Source organism: Orcinus orca, chromosome 1 (genome assembly GCF_937001465.1).
Source record: "Orcinus orca chromosome 1, mOrcOrc1.1, whole genome shotgun sequence".
In the NCBI taxonomy this organism is placed as follows: domain Eukaryota; kingdom Metazoa; phylum Chordata; class Mammalia; order Artiodactyla; family Delphinidae; genus Orcinus; species Orcinus orca.
The window spans coordinates 145,637,344-145,654,266 of NC_064559.1; the positions used below are offsets into that span (position 1 = coordinate 145,637,344).

Below are 16,923 nucleotides of genomic sequence, written 5' to 3' on the forward strand. Positions count from 1 at the left end.
TTCCAACCAGAAAAAAATGAAACTGTAAATAACTTCCCTCATTCTCCTTCTCTTATAAAGTGCTCTCTTGGTTAAATAACTCATTCAAATGAGCAACAGTCTGTTATTTGTATGCTTTTTTTTTTTCTTATTTGTGGTTTTTAAAGGACAGTAAGTGACTGGATTTCATGACAGTGTGTGATGGCGACCAGGATCCCCCATGTGATCTACTGGCTGGGCTAACCATGGAATCACCTGGGCTTCCAGGGAAGGAGGCCACAGTGCCAGTGGCCAGGTCCACCTCTCCTCAGTCCATCAGATGCCATGTCCACTTTTACCTGGACCAGCCCTCAAATGGTCACAAGGTTTTAAGGATTTAAAAAGAAAGCTCTTCCCTGCAAAGAATTTGGGAATGATGGGCTTTGGTCTTTCTTTAAAACTCTGTTCTTCATAATGAGCTGCCTAAGCTATAGCCAAAAGGATTTAGTACTTCACATTCTTTACTTATCGTATCTCTTTAGTTTTAAGATAAGAAATTGATGCAGGAACAGTTTTTGTAAGGGAGGGGGTAAATTACATTATTAAATGTGTATTAGTTATAAACATATGTGTTTTAGAATTAAGGAAATGAGGAAATTTAATTATTAGACTGGTCCTATGAGGCCTAGTCACTATGCCCTTGTCACATGTGAGGTCACTGAAATGTTAGATATCTTGTCCAAGGCCATATAACTAGTGAGGGACAAAGAATTCCAACCCAGAGCTGTGTGTTTGGACTACAGCACACGGCTCCTTTCAATACCTATAGCTGTCCTTTTCTTCACCTAGGTTTGGCCAGCTCCCCCCCCTTTATCTCTGCTTCCTCTCTGGCTACTCCCTGCCAGCACTCCTGTTGCAGCCACAGGGACTCTTCTCCAGCCCCCTGGAAGTCCTCTCACCTCCGAGCTCTTATACCCATAAGGATGTTTCTCTCTCCCCTTCTCAGGTTCTTCTTTACCTGGATAAATACTTATTGGCCTAGGTCTCAGCTTAAATACACCTTTTAGAGAAAGTCTTACCGTCACACCCTCATCTTCTAGACCAGTGCTTTTCAAAAGATTTTGACCTATAGTCAGAAATACATTTTGCCTCATGATTGAGCATATATGCTCACATGTATTGTACATGGTTTTCATTTCATTTTAGTTTTCTAAAGTGTGTAATTTAGTTTTTTTTAATATACTCACAGAATTGTGCTCTCATCATCCCTATCTAATTCCAGGGCAATTTTATCACTTCAAAAGAAGACCCTGTATATGTATATTTCTATGTATAAAACTGAAACAAATTTTATCCCATGAAATAATACTTTGCCTTACTTACTATAGGAGATGAATGCTGATATTGTCTGTTTTATTCCATCCTTTCCATTACATTAAAAACAATCTTGCAGTGACTCAATACATACATTTCATGTTCCATTACTGAGTTGTAAGCAGCAGTTTGGTAAGCCTTGTCCTAGACTACGGCAGGTCTCTCTGTCCCACTGGTCATAGCACCGTTTTCTTCCCCTCACATGACCTAGCACACTGGCCACTACTTGGTGAATATCTGCTGGCCCTGTTAAGACTATATTCTGGGAGGGCAGGGTCTAGATCTGCCTTATTTCTGACTGTGTATATCCCCAGTACCAGGTGCAGGGAAGTAGTAGGTACTCAGTAAATATATGTTGACTGAATAAATATTTGCCTTTGAAAGAGAAAAATAACCCTATACACTTATTTCTGGTTAGTGTTCACACAAGTAAAATAAAATGCAATAAAGCTATTCTCTTGCACTTACTACCAGTGTAAGCCAGGAGCAGTGTTGCCTCATCCTCCAGAGTAGGGATTTGGCCCTGAATTATCTGTATAAATGTCTCAGTGCTTCCTTTCACTTTGCCCTATAAATTCAGCTTCAGCAGTCCAGTCTCCAGGAGGGCCCTACCGATGAGCTCTATAGATGGCACGAGCAGTGTGGTCACAACAAAAAGCACTTAGCAAAAGCTTTTAGAAATAAAAGAATGCCATTTGCAGCAACATGGATGGAACTAGGGATTATCATATCAAGTGAAGTAAGTCAGAGAAAGACAAATACCATATGATATCACGTATATGTGGAATCTAAAAAAATAATATGAATGAACTTATTTATAAAACAGAAACAGACTTACAGACTTAGAAAACAAACTTATGGTTACCAAAGGGGATAGCAGGGGAAAGAGATAAATTAGGAGTTTGGAATTAACTACTACTATATATAAAATAGATAAATAACAAGGACCTAGTGTAGAGCTCAGGGAACTATATTAAATATCTTGTAATAACCTATAGTAGAAAAGAATCTGAAAAAGAATATATATATTATATATGTATGTGTATATATAATATATATAAAAATTATATCTCTATAACTGAATCACTTTGCTATACACCTGAAACTAACACCTGAAACTATACACCTGAAACTAACACAACACTGTAAATTAATTATACTTCAATTTTAATAATGGTTAAAAATTAAATTAAAGAAAAAGAAGCTTAAGGAGATGAGCTTATCTGACATAAGCATAAAAAAAAAAAAAAAAAAAAAAAAGCTTTGCTTTTGTTGAATCAGCCAGCAAGGACATTTCCTCACCCTCCCCTAGACCCCGCGCACCCCCTGCCCGTGCCTCTGTACCTGTCTTTGCCGGTCTCGCGCTTGAAGAGCTCATCAAACTGCAGCATCTTGTGGCGCGTGATCATGAAGGCCTTCAGCCGGGGTAGCACCTGGCTCAGGAGCTGCAGGTTGTTGTAGACCTGGCCCTTGCCGTCGCGCCGCATGTAGCTGCTGGGGCCCCAGAAGATGAACACGGTGCCCTGGCTGACGTTGAGCAGGTCGTGGCGGTTGCGGAGGATTCGCTGGAGGCTGGAATGCGCGATGACCCTGAGGCTGGTGCGATTGCCCACGTCGTGTCCGTAGCCGCGCGTAGGGGCATCATTCATGCGGATGACGCACTCAGTCTGGTCAATCCGGGGGCCTCGCAGGCTACGCAAGAGATGCCCCGAGCTCGTCACCAGGGCGCAGTCCCTGCAGTGCATTTTCAGGGGCTGCAAGAACGGGGAGAAGGACCCCATCAGCGGCAACACTCGCTTGGCACCAGCAGGTCACTTCCCTGCCTCCGAGGGCTGCCATCTTCGCTCTTCTCCCTCCTGTGCCGGAATACATCCCTTCTGCTATTACCTCATCCACCCCTACATTCTCTTCCAGACTGGTGACAGGGAGTACTGGACAACAGGGAAAGAGAGCCAGCGGTGACCTGTTGACCATTGGGCTCTGGGCTTTACTGATATTAATAGATCAAATCGTCATATCAACCCAGCAAGCTTGCTGTTACTGCCATTTTACAAATAATGATAACCCTAGGCTCAGAGATGTTGAAAAATTTGCCCAAAGATGCATAACTAGCAAGTAATGAAGTCATGCTTTCAAACCCAGGTCTTTCTGAATCCAAAGTTACCCGCAAGCTGAAGAAAAGACTATACTACAATTTGCTGTGACACTAGTTTTAATGCTCTTAACTCACCTTATTGGAAGTTAAGCATGTATCAGTGTTCTTGGATGCTGTACAAATATATTTATCCTAAACAGACATCGTCTAAGAATCATGTGAGAAAAGACATGCAAATTGTAACCCCTTAGAAGCCATAATTTTGAAATGACAATTATGAGAGTTTCTCCCATTTTAAGGGGAGAGGGAGAGAAATTGAGTCAGTCTATCTTCAAAAATGTAAAGAAAGCCTCAAGCTCATCCACTGTACTCGCGCCCTGTGGAAGTCCTGGCCCTATGGTGTCCACCAGGGACAACGCCAATGACAATGCTCATTTCAACATCCTGAACCAATGATGTACTTTCTGAACACCTACGTTCTTACAAGTTAAACATTTCCCTGTTCATGTTTAATGAGAAATTCTCCCAGTTGCTGTTTGAAGATAATGTAATTAGGGCCGGAGGCCCAGGACAGCAAGTGCACAAAAAAATGATAATCAAGAATGTTCTGAAGGACAGTTGCACTGTTAGATTTTCCCCAGAGCCTCTGCCCTTCCTCTCTGTTAACTCTGAACTGGACGCGCTGGCTCCCTGCAGTCTCAGAAAACTGGATCCAATTTAGGGCTGCGTATATACAGTCTTGTATTTACTCTTGGAGTTTCCTAAGCCATAGCTCTGTCTTCCGAACCAGACAGAGAGCACCGAGGGCGGTCACCTTCCCTCACTGCAGAGTGGCCAAGGGCACCCACATAGGCTGGTCCAGGCTTGTCTACACTACCTGTTAGCTATGGGACCTTGGCAAGTCACTAACCTCTGCAAGTCTCACTTTTCTCATTTTTAGCCGAGGATAATTGATGCCTCATTCCACTTTGATAGAATTAAAATGTACACAGTGGTAGGTTGAGCCATTTAAAATTGCCAATATTTGACCTGCGAAAGTAGCAATTGCATGGGGTTGAACCCAGTCCTTACCATAGGACGTGGCACGGCGTCATTCATTAAGTGAAGGCTGCTCTGGGGCTTTTCAGGCAGAGTGGAGCGCATGGTAGGTACGCACCATATCAGTGTGTACTGATCGCTCTGGGTTTCTAATTGACACATGGGCTTATGAAATGGCGATTCTACCACTGCAAATTCTCATCATTTCAACATCCTCATCATTTCTCATCTCAACATCCAGTTACTCTTAGGTGACAAATGTACTGGGCAGCAAGAATGCGAATGGAATGGAAAAACAGAACCCCTCAAAGTTTATACTTTACTGGGGGGCAGTAGGTCAGAGATGTGCAATGACGTGACACAATGGGGGGCTGTGCCGCACTGTTAGTTAAGGGGGCTGTTTAGAGCACAGCCGGGCTGGGGGCACAAAGGAAAGGGTGGTCAACTTAGTTAATATTTCTGATGTTCTCTTTGTGCCAGGCACTGTTCTGAGCTTTTTATATAATTGCATTAATTCTTCAACTAAACCTATAAGAAAGATATTACATCATCACCCCTGTTTTACTAAGGAGAATATTGAGAGGTAGAAGAGGAGCCCGGTTTGTTAGGGGGTGTTTGGGTTTTAGCATCCAAAGTCCTGTATCCTGGGAAAGCTCTACTCATGTGAAAACATTCCTACAAAGATGACAGGGGCATCTGCAAATAGCATGTGAGTAAATGATGATAAGGGTCAGGAGACCCAGGGTCTAAACAGACTTTATCACAAATTGGGTACTTAACTTTCTCACCCGTAAAACAAAGAGAGCACCAACTAGACACCTGTGGCCAGATGATATTCATTCGTTCATTCATTTAACAGACACTTATTAAGCACTTAACACACCCCTGAGGTACCGTGTAACTCAGTCTGTTTGCTTAATAAGGTCACTTTGCAAGATTTCATTCCACTGGACCCGAAAGCCATTGGGACCTGCTTTTTCCCCTCAGACTCACCTAGAACTATTATCCTGAATTTTCCAGTTTGATTTATAATTTCAAGACATTGTGCTCATTTTTACTGGGGAAAAAATTCTAAAGAAAGGTCCCAGCATTTCTTTCCCCATAATTAATTATTCTGCTGTGATTCTCAGAGCATAGGCTGCCTGACAGGTGAAACTTGTAACACCTCTGGAGATTCCAAGGCCTCTCTCTCTCTCTCTCTCTCTCTCTCTCTCTCTCCCCCCACACACACACTATGCCCATGTGAGGCCAGATGAGCACCCTTTCAGGGAAGGCCAAGGTTCCTGACTGTACCATACAGACCCTCTGTGATTACCGGGCGCCACCAGAACATGCTGGGGTCCACCTGGTCCCAGAAAGCCCTCCCTCATGAGTCCTGCCCACCTGCCTTAGCTCTGAGGTATTGATTACCTCAGGCAGCATCATCCTCTCTTTGAGTTGTACAGATACACCAAACAATGCAAAAAAGATCTAAGTCTGAATTATGCCTTAAGCGCCTTTCTTTAAGTGGTGCCAATAAAGTGACAATAGCTGTTCTAAACAATGTCACACTTCCTGCAGTTGAGAAGAGCATGTACCAAAGGCTGAATCACTTCTAAAGGCGGAAACGAAGTCTCTTTCCTGCATTCAGAGGGACTAAGGATATCTTGGGAGGCAGAAGAACTATACAAACTGTGGGACCCAGGTTCTTGGGATGTTACAGTCCCCTGAGACAGCCATGTTCCTGCACATCGAAGTACCATTATCATCCTGAGTGTCTTAATGACATGGGTGAAAATACTCATGCCTTGGTGAGTTAAGATTCCTGATGTAGTATTGAACATGTTCTTCCCTTAAACACTCAGATGCTGGGTTGATGAATCACTCCGCGGAGCATGGGAAGGTGAACTTGGGGCTCTGCCAGCAGGCCAGGGAGATAAAACTCCACCGAGGACAGGAGAGGGGAGGTGGTTCCTGGTGGACTCACTGTCTACCTACGCCTTCTCTCCTACTTTCTCACAGTATTCAGCTTCCCTGATTTTTGGGGACATTTTCCTTAAAGACTCATTTGGTGAGGGGTTCCGCCCTTTGTAGGAAACATGGGCACCCGTGTTAGGTCACTCCAACCTTGGTAATCTCTCTGGCTTCCTGACTTATGTAAGCACTCAATTAATACTAAATTGATTGATGGGTTGATAAGTGAGTGAATGAAAGCCAACCTCCAGGCTTCTCAGTCCTCTGAGAAAACCTCCATATATACAAAGAAGACATGATGTGATGCCCTAACCAACAATTCTCCTGCAGCCCTGTGCACTAATACCACGGGGAGAAGCAGGGGAGAGCACAGAGGAAGCTCTGTCTGCAGAGAAGGAGGCTGGACCATTTGCCTCCGGGCCACTCAGCCCAGGGAACCACAATGGCCAGAGCCCAGGGCACTGCTTGCAATTAATGGCTGACTGGGAGAATGGCCCAGGACACAGTTAGGGCCATTAAACCCAGCTGGTTATTAATCCCCAGTAAGAGCTTGATGCCAAGGTCATTAGGGCTGTTGTGCAGTGAAAAATGCTCAGGAAAATCTACAAGGCACGGAGCAGTTACCTCTTCTCCAGACCACTGATGCTCAGAGCAGCAGCCCATGTCCCAGGAGTGCGGTGCACAGGAGCCTATGGGGGCAGGTGGGTTGGCTTCTAGAGGAAGTGCATGTGCGTGCACACACACACACACACACACACACACACACACACACACGGGCACACGCAATGCATCATCCCAGTTCCTAGGACAGTGGCTGCAACTCATTGGGGGCTTATGAATGTCTTAGAATATTGGGGATATTTAGAATATTTTAGAAGGTGTGAATAAACTTCTCTTTCCACCCCCGACTCCTGGGAAAAAAACCCCACAATCAGGGGACGGGGAGAATGACAACTTTCATCACAACTTGCTCCTTTGGGCCGCGGTGACAGAAGCAATTCCTGCTTGAGAAAGCACACTCAGGGAATCCAGGTCTGATTTCTGTCACAGCCCGAAGAGCAAGAGCAGAAGACATTCTCCCTGCGACCCAGTTGATGCCTCCTGAGCCTTTCTTAAAAGAACAGAACAGGCTAAGTCCAATTGAACTTGACACCTAAAACACTCAGTGACGTCCTTGCAAACATTTGCAGCACGGCAATCTCAGGCTTCACTTTAAAAAATTCTGATTTATTGGGCAGAGAGAAAGCCACCTCAGAACATAATGTCCATTAGTTTGGTAATGAGACCAGTCTTGCTCTGGGAGCTGATTGTTGGTCTGGAGCAAACATAAGATATATTAAATGGTTTCGCAGGTTTCAAGATTCTCTGCACTTTCCAATCTGATATTTTCCAGTAATTACTGGGCTTTTATTACCTGTCAACCTCCGTTTACCCTGACACTGGGTATAAGTCGCTCTGGTTATTTAATACGATTCACTGGAAAAAGTGTTACTCTTCCAAGTTGCTCCTCTCCCTCTTGTTCAATGAAAGCCCTCCCATCAGCAAGAAGTCCTCCTCCCTCCAACAGAGCCACTTTCCATGATTTCCATCCACTGGCTGGCTAAGGATGAAGGAACTCCTTGGGTAGGAGGAAGTACTGAGCAGTGTTTAAAATATGGCCTTTGGAGTCATTGGCTTCGAACTTGCTTCTTCCACTCCTTAGGTGGATAATTTGGGGCAAATTGGCTTAGATTCTCTGAGCTCCAGTTTCTTCATCTGTGATCTGGATATAGTAAAGTCAGTCTCAAAGAAAAGGTTTGCTTTTTCAATTAATGGTGTGCCTTCCACCCAGCTGCTCAAGACAAAATTCAAGGATTTTTCTTGACACCTCTTTCTCTGCCCCCTACAACACATCCAGTCCTATTGGATCTCTCCTCCTATAGATGTCCCAAATCCTAGCTCTTCTCACCATCCCTGCTGCCACCCACTTCATCAAAGCCACCATCATCTCTCTTTAGTTCCTGCTGCACACTTGTAACTCTTTACTTCCCTCATTCCATCCCTCCTCTATATTCCTGCCTCCACAAAGCTCCTGGGGTGACCTTTAATATGTAATTACCAGAGAGTTCTGTACAAGATGATGCCAATACCATACTGTTTGATTACTATAGCTTTGTAATATAGTTTAAAACCAGGGAGTGTGATGCCTCTACTTTTTTCTTCTTTCTGTTAATTACACTGCCATATCTCCATTTCCTGTTGTCTGACGTGATTTATATTATATAGTATAATAATTTATATTATTTCCACACCCAGGACACTCTTCTCCTGGTCTTTGCATGATGACACCTTCACCTTCTTCAGGTGTTACCTCAAACCACCTCCCCAGAGAGACCTTCCCTGACCCCTTAATATTTCCACTGCCCTCCTTTGCCATCTTCTGTCACTGTCTCCATTATCCAGACTTCTTTTTTTTAACCTTTTTTTTTTTTTGGTTGCACCATGCAGCATGCAGGATCTTAGCTCCCCGGCCAGGGATTGAACACGGGCCCCTACAGTGAAAGTGCTAAGTCCTAACCACTGGATTGCCAAGGAATTCCTTATCCAGGCTTATTTTTAAACTCAAGCATCACTACCTAAAATAATCTTAATTATGGCTTGTGTGTTTACATGTTTATGGCTTTCTCCCTTACTAGAATGTAAGCTCCAGGAAAGGTGAAGCTTTGTCTTGTTCACACTTTGTCTTCAGCCTCAAGAACAGTACTGAGAATAAAGAAAAAGTTCAACAAATATTTTTGAATGAATGACTGAAGGATAAACCATGTAGCACCTACCACAGTGTCCGGCACATCAACAGTATGAAAGAAATGTGCTTACTGTATTTGTGTCACCATTCTACTAGTAACCAGTCCCTGATATTTTTTTTTGTCTGGGTGAGTAGGTTGATATATTCTAAAGCACAGTACTTGAATTCTCCTGCATATGTCATAACCACCTTCAGCACTAGGTGACCTTCAAAGAGAAGTCCAGGAAATCCCATTTGTTTTTTAAAATTTTTAATGGAATTGCGTTCTATTTTTTTTACATGTATTATATATTTTTAATGTCTTTTGACAACTTTATTGATATATAATTTACATACCATAAAATTCACTCATTTTAAATGTAAATTCAATGATTTTTAGAATATTTACAGAGTTGTATGACCATCACCATGATCTAATTTAAGGACATTCCTGTCATCCTGAAAAGATGCACATCCTTACCAACACTTGTTATTTTTCATCTTACTGATAACAGCCATTCTTACAGATATGAGGTGTTATCTCACTGTGGTTTAGTTTTGCATTTCCCTGATGATCAGTGATGTTGAGCACCTTTTCATGTACCTGTTGGCCATCTGTATGTCTTCTCTAGGGAAATATCTATTCAGATCCTCTGCCCATTTTTTCTTCCAGTTTTATTGAGATAAAATTGACATATAGCACTGTATAAATTTAAGGTGTACAGCATAATGACCTCTGCCCATTTTTAAACTGGATTGTTTGTTTGTCTGTTTTTTGCTATTGAGTTGTATGAGTTCTTTATATACTCTGGATATTAACCCCTTATCAGATATATGATTTGTAATATTATCTCCCATTCAGTAGGTTGCCTTTTCATCTTGTTCACGGTTTCTTTTGCTATGCAGAAGCTTTTTAGTTTGATGGAGTCCCACTTGTTTATTTTTGCTTTTGTTGCTTTTGCTTTTGGTGTCAGATTTGAAAAACATCATCACCAAGACCTATGACAAGTAGCTAACCACCTATGTTTTCTTCTAGGAGTTTTATGGTTTCAGGTTTTATGTTCAAATCTTTAATCCATTTTGAGTTAATTTTTGTGTATGGTGAAGAGGGCTGTCCAGTTTCTTTCTCTTGCATGTGGCTGTCAAGTTTTCCCAATACCATTTATTGAGGAGGCTGTCCTTTCCCCTTTGTATATTCTTAGCTCCTTTGGTGTAAATTAATTGACCATAAATGCATGGGTTTATTTCTGGGCTCTCTAGTCTGTTTCATTGATCTGTGTGTCTCTTTTAATGCCAGTACCATACTATTTGATCACTATAGCTTTGTAATATAGTTTGAAATCAAGGAGTGTGATGCCTTCACTTTGTTCTTCTTTCTCAAGATTGCTTTGGTTATTTGAAGTTTTTTGTGGATCTATACAAATCTTAGAATTGTTCTCTTTATTTCTGTGTAAAATGCTATTGGAATTTTCATTGTGTCCTTGATTTGCATTTTCCTAATGACTAATGATGTTGAACATCTTTTCATGGTCTTATTTACACCATTACTTTTCATGTTTCTAATTCCATCTATTGCACCCTATCTCTACCCCAAATAAGTTCCACCATGGGTAGGTGATTCTATTGAACTCTAAGTCAACATTCTGTTGACTTCTGCAGGAGTCTTGTATGTGCAGGACCTACAAGCCAGAGGAGGGTGCAGAGTCTATGTGCATGGAAAATAAAGAGAAAGAGGGGCTATTTAATCAACACCTTTAAGTCAGGAGAGGTAAATCCAAACTGAAGAATTTGTCTGGGACATATGTTTATATTTAAATCAGATTTTGTAAAAATAGAACTACCATTTGATCCAGCAATCCCACTTCTGAATACACATATGAAGGAGACAAAATCAGTCTTTTGGAGAGATATCTACACTTTAATGTTCACTGCCACATTGTTCACAGTAGCCAAGATATGGAAACTCTATAAGTGTCCATTGATGGATGAATGGATAAAGAAAAATGACAAATAAAGAATACTATTCCACACAATGGAGTAGTATTCAGCTATGAAAAGAAGGAAATTCTTCCATTTACAACAACATGGATGAACCTAAGGGACGTTATGCTAAGTAAATTAAGCCAGACAGAATACTGGATGATCTCACTTATATTTGGAATCTGGAAAAAAAAGTTGAACCCATAGAAAGAAAGAGTATAATGGCAGTTGCCAGGGGCTGGGAGGTAGGGTAAATGGGCAGATGTTGGTCAAAGGGTACAAAATTTTATTTATAAGATGAATAAGTTCTGGGGATCTAATGTACAGCATGGTGACTGTAGTTAATAATACAGTATTGTATACTTGAAATTTGCTAAGAGAGTAAATCTTAAGTGTTCTCACCACATACACACCCCCCCCACACACACATAAAAGGTAATGTGAGGTGATAGACATGTTAATTAATTTGATGTGGTAACCACTTCACAATGTATATGTATATCAAATCATCACATTATATACTTTAAGTATATACAATATTATTTGTCCATTATACCTCCATAAAGCTGGGAAAGAAAAGAAAGCCAGATTTTGATAATTAAAGTTAGAAAATTTACCTAATCATATTATATTGAAATGAATTTTCTAGAATTACAGAATAGAACGAGTGGCAGAAATCTCAGAGATTAAGTGGCCCAGTAGTTCTCTGAGCAAGGTTCCTCAACCAGCAGCAACAACAAAGTCTAGAAACTTTCTAGAAATGCAAATTCTCAGGCCCCACCCTAGAACTTCTGAATCAGATGCTCTGAGGTGAGGCCCCACAATCTGTGCTTTAGCAACACAGGTGATTCTGATGCATCCTCAAGGTTAAGAACCCCTGGACCAGGACAGTACCTTCATTTTATCAAGGAAGAAGCTGGAACTCATGAGGTTATGTGATTTGCTCAAGATCACACACTAAGGGCAGCACCTGGGATAAAACCCCCGGTCTCCTCACTCCACAAATCTAAGAAAATTCACCTGTGTCCGTAGATTGTTCAAAATCACTGGGAACTCACTGAAAAGGAGTCATGAATTAATAGTTTACTTAAGATGGAACCTACAAATGGAAGTGATATGGTGGAGACAGTTGAATAAGAAGGAACATCCCTTATGTGATATGCTGCCCTCAGCAGGGCTGCCGGCCTTTGCACCACCTGCCTGCTTATTTGGAAGGAAGAACCAGGAATAGCTAGAGAGCATCCAAACCCTCTACTACAGGGAAGATGCTGATGCTTGTGTATGTCTGGGGACTGCTCTTGCCACAGAAGTTGGGCCACTGGGGCTTCTCTCCAGCACAGCCTCTCAGAGGCATGGCCAGTCAGGACCCTCCTGTCTGTTGTGGGCTGAATTGTGTCCCCCTGGAAAACATATGTTGAAGTTTTAAACCCCAGTACCTGTGAAGGTGACCTTATTTGGAAAAAAGGGTTTTGGCGGATGTACTTAAGATGCAAATCAAGATGAGGTCATACTGGATTAGGGTGGGTCCAGTCACTGGTGTCCTTATAAGAAGAGATCAGAGACACACAGAGACACACAGGCAGAATACTATGTGGTGACCAGGCGGAGACTGCAGTGATTCATCTACTGGCCAAGAACTCTGAGGATTGCCCCCAAGCCCCAGAAGCTGGAAGATGCGAGGAAGGATTCTTAGAGCTTTGAGAGGCAGTGGGACCCTGCCAAAACCTTGATTTCAGACTTCTGGGCTCCAGAACTGTGAGAGAATAAATTTCTGTTGTTTTAAGACACCCAGTTTGTGGGAATTTGTTTTGGCAGCTCTAGGAAACCAATACACTGCCCCCAACAAGTTCTTTACTCTCTGTCTTCCAGCCTCCCGCCAGTGCCCCAGCCAGCAAGGCTCTGTCCTGCAGCTTTCACCTTTATAATTCACTCTCTGCACAGCTGCCAGAGGGAGATTTTAAAGCATAAAGCACCTACTCCCACCTTTTTAGAAAAATAAAATCCAAATTCTTTACTTGGCTGGAGTCTTGCCTACCTCATGGACCTCAACTTGTTGCCTCAGTCTCCAGGCCCACGGACCGCCGAGCTCCTTTCTGCTTCTGGGAGAGATAAGACAGTCCTTCTTTTGTCTCTGGCCTTTGCGTCCCCTGTTATTTACACGCCTGGCCCCTTCTCATCTCTCATATGTCAGATTAAAAGCCATCTCCTCCAGGAAGCCCTCCCTGACTGCTCTAATTGGAGGTGGCCTCCCTCACTTATTACATAACAAAGATATTAACGACTAATAACACTGACAAAATGTTCAGCTCATGTAAGGCACTGTTCTAAGCACAGTACATGCATCATCCAACTTAATCCTGAAACAGCCTTGAGAGGCAGGTTCTACCATTGTAATTTTATCAGATGAGGAAGTTACACAGATTAGTCACCTATCATGATCCTGTTTATTTCCTTCATGGCACTTTCCACAATCTCTAATGATTTACATTTTTAATTTCTTTATTGTCTGTCCCCACCACTAAAACATCAGTGCCATGCGGGCAGAGATCATGATGTATGCATGGCATACAACAGGTGCTCAAGAGGTAAAGAAACCTCCTAATACATCACTACCTTACTTTTTCAGCAAGCAGTAGATTTTTCTCTGTCCAGAAGGGGTGTGGATGAGCTGTCAGCGAGACAACCCTGTTTCTAGAGCCCATTTCTTCTCTGAAATGCTGGTACAATGGTGATGTTACACCCTGACTCACTTCACAGCCTTTCAAATAACTCCCTGATGTGATTTCCTTCAAAGGTCACTCATATGCAATTATTTCCTCTAGGAGGAGATTGGATATAAAGGCCCCCTGTGCTCATTAAAACAAACAAAAAGCTCCATTTTCATTAGAGGAGTGAAAGTTAATGCTGCCAGACAAGCCTGATTCCACAGAACTGGCTTCTTTGGCCTCTGCTACACTTGAAAGTGACCTAAGGTAAATACGGCATGGCCTGAATCTGGGAAGAGCACTAATAATTGATGATCAAAGGCAAGGTAATTATGAGAACTCGGGAGTTCCACAAATAGCTTAGTTAAATGGAGGGAAGAAAGCCAAGGTTTCAGGTGACCAAATGAGAAAAAAATCTAATTGAACAAAACATTAAATTTATAACATTAAAGTAGACAGAACACTGTCTTGAGTCAGACTTGGGTTTGAATCTCAGTTCAGTCATTTATTGGTAGGTGCTTCCCTACTCTCAGTCTGTTTTCTCTTCTGTAAAATAGCCATAGTAGACACTAAGCAAGGAATAACTATTATTACTATCATGGCTTAATCATTATAGATAAAAAAGACGCCTCCTGAATAACCTGCTTCATCCTCTCCCCTCGTGTCTGGTCACTCCCTGAGCCTGCGAACTCAACCTCCTTCACCTCTGTTGAGTTTGATCATTTCTATCCACCCATACATGGCTTCTCATTGACCCCTCCCTGGTTCAACCCACGATCTTTGCCCAGTCACTGCCATGTCTCTTAGCCAGTCCTACCACACCCATTCCTGTCTATTCCCCAGGCAGAGTGGCCTTTCTAAAATGCACATCTAATTAAGTCCTGCTTTCGTTTAGTGCCCCTATATGACCTCCATTGCTTTGAGGACGAGATCCTTCCAGTGGCTTACCAGGCCCTGATACCTTGCCAAGTCCTACTGTATGCCCCACTCTCTTGTAGATCTCTACACTCTAGTCACACTGACTTTGACTCTGTAGTTCCTTGTAGCCCCAAGTGGCAATATTCATAAGACTTTGCCTCAGGGCCTTTGCACGTGCTTTCCCTGGAACCTGATAACCTACCTGGCAGAGTTATTTTATGCGCTAATAATAACAACATTCAAAGTTTCCCTCCCCTGTATCCTCTCCCCATTTATGACTTTTGTAATTCTTCATCACTCGTTCAAAGTACCACTTCCTTGAAACCTTCCTTAAACTCCAAGATTAGCTTAGGATCCTGTTTCTTCCTTTATAATTCTCATCATATCTGCAATCATTGATTCAGTGTCTCTCTTCCCCACAAAATGGCAAGGTTCTTAAGAATTGAGTCTATATCTGCGTTGAGTTTAGGTCACCAAAATATCCCCAAGACCTAATATATAGTAGGTACTCACTAAATATTTACTGTACAAGTAACCAAACTAGCTCATGCAGCCGAGGGGGCCATTCCAGAACCAAGGCCTCTCCCAGGCTTTCTGTTTGGGTTTTCATTTCCATTGATAAGCTCAAGTGTAGACCAAGGAACAAACTCATCCAAAATAGATTATTTACTTTGGTGCAAATACTCATTTTCCAGAATGACTCATTATTTGGGGTTCTGGACATTGACTAGTGCCAGGTAGCTAATAGCCAGATTGCATTGGTGTTGATACTCTGGTTCTTGGGCTGATGGTTTGCTTATTGAACTGCATACTTTAGGGGCTCTGAGAATGAAAGAATGGCCATCAGCAGCCTGGATAACTCAGCACCCCAGCTGGGAACACATGAGTAAACAAAATCGTAATCTTTCACTTTGCCAAGCTCAGTAACAGTGTCATGATGAGCTACCAGCAAAACAGCCATTAGTTAAATAAATAAAGCACAAGGCTAGAAACAGGATTGCTGATGCAGGCACAGTCTCCTCTTTTGCTGACCATTGATGGACATTATACATGATGCACACCCTGGGCCCCCTGCTTTAATTTGCTAAATATGATGCATCCTCTGGGCTGCATGACTTACTTTGTATTAGTGACAAATCACCTTTTCTTCTTTTCCCATTTCATTTGCTCACCAGATAGTTATTAAGCACCTACTGCCTGTGTAATGGGACCTCTTGGGCAGGCTGCCCATATACAACTGTCTTCGGTCCTCTGGTGATACTCAGACTCAGAGAGGAGACCTAAAGTACAAGGAAGCTGATTCCTGGCAAGAAGAGACAGCAGTGTCCCAGCTCCTTCAAGAAGCCTGGGGGTTGGTGAAGGCAGATAGGTTTGATAAGGTGAGAGAGATTCAGGGTTAAGAAAGGTTTCTTTTGGGGAGGTGCTTTTTTTTTTTTTTTTTATAAGAAACAGGGGAGGGACTTCCGTGGTGGCGCAGTGGTTAAGCATCCAACTGCCAATGCAGGGGACACGGGTTCAAGCCCCGGTCCGGGAAGATCCCACATGCCATGGAGCAACTGGACCCGTGAGCCACAACTAGTGAGCCTGTGCTCTAGAGCCTGCGAGCCACAAGTACTGAAGCCCCTGCGCCTAGAGTCCGTGCTCTGCAACAAGAGAAGCTACCACAATGAGAAGCCTGCACACCGCAACGAGGAGTAGCCCCCCTGCTCGACACAACTAGAGAAAACCCACGTGCAGCAATGAAGACCCAACACAGCCATAAATAAATAAATTAATTAATTACTAAATAAATTAATTAATTAAAAGAAATAGGGGAGATTTTTACCTGGTCTTCTTTTCTTGATATTTGGCTTCATCTATTTATGTTAGATCTTTCTTTAGACTATGCTCAAGCATATTAGTGGATTCATAACTCCTGGCGACTTTCAGGACCTTGACTCATGGCCTCAGCCATCCACTCCACGGAAATGTCTCCCATATTCTGGTTCTTCCTCCATCTGTACCTGGATCCCAACTCCCTGCAGTCTTGTGGATTATATTTATTTCTATTGAGGATACCAGTAAAAATCAGGTCCCATAAGTGCCAAAAGAACAACGATAGCTACCAGTCTTTACAGAGAAACTTTCTATATTGCCAT

The 16,923-nt window shown here is 42.5% G+C and overlaps 1 protein-coding gene across 1 annotated transcript in view; it reads right to left on the reverse strand.

Annotated features, from left to right (window-relative positions):
* The window catches only part of ST6GALNAC5 (ST6 N-acetylgalactosaminide alpha-2,6-sialyltransferase 5), a 174,204-nt gene that overhangs the window by 16,889 nt on the left and 140,392 nt on the right, over positions 1 to 16,923 (reverse strand). Inside the window, exon 3 of the mRNA XM_004279946.3 lies at positions 2,677 to 3,086. Within this exon, the coding sequence (XP_004279994.1) occupies positions 2,677 to 3,086 (410 nt within the window). The remainder of the gene's footprint in view (positions 1 to 2,676; positions 3,087 to 16,923) is intronic.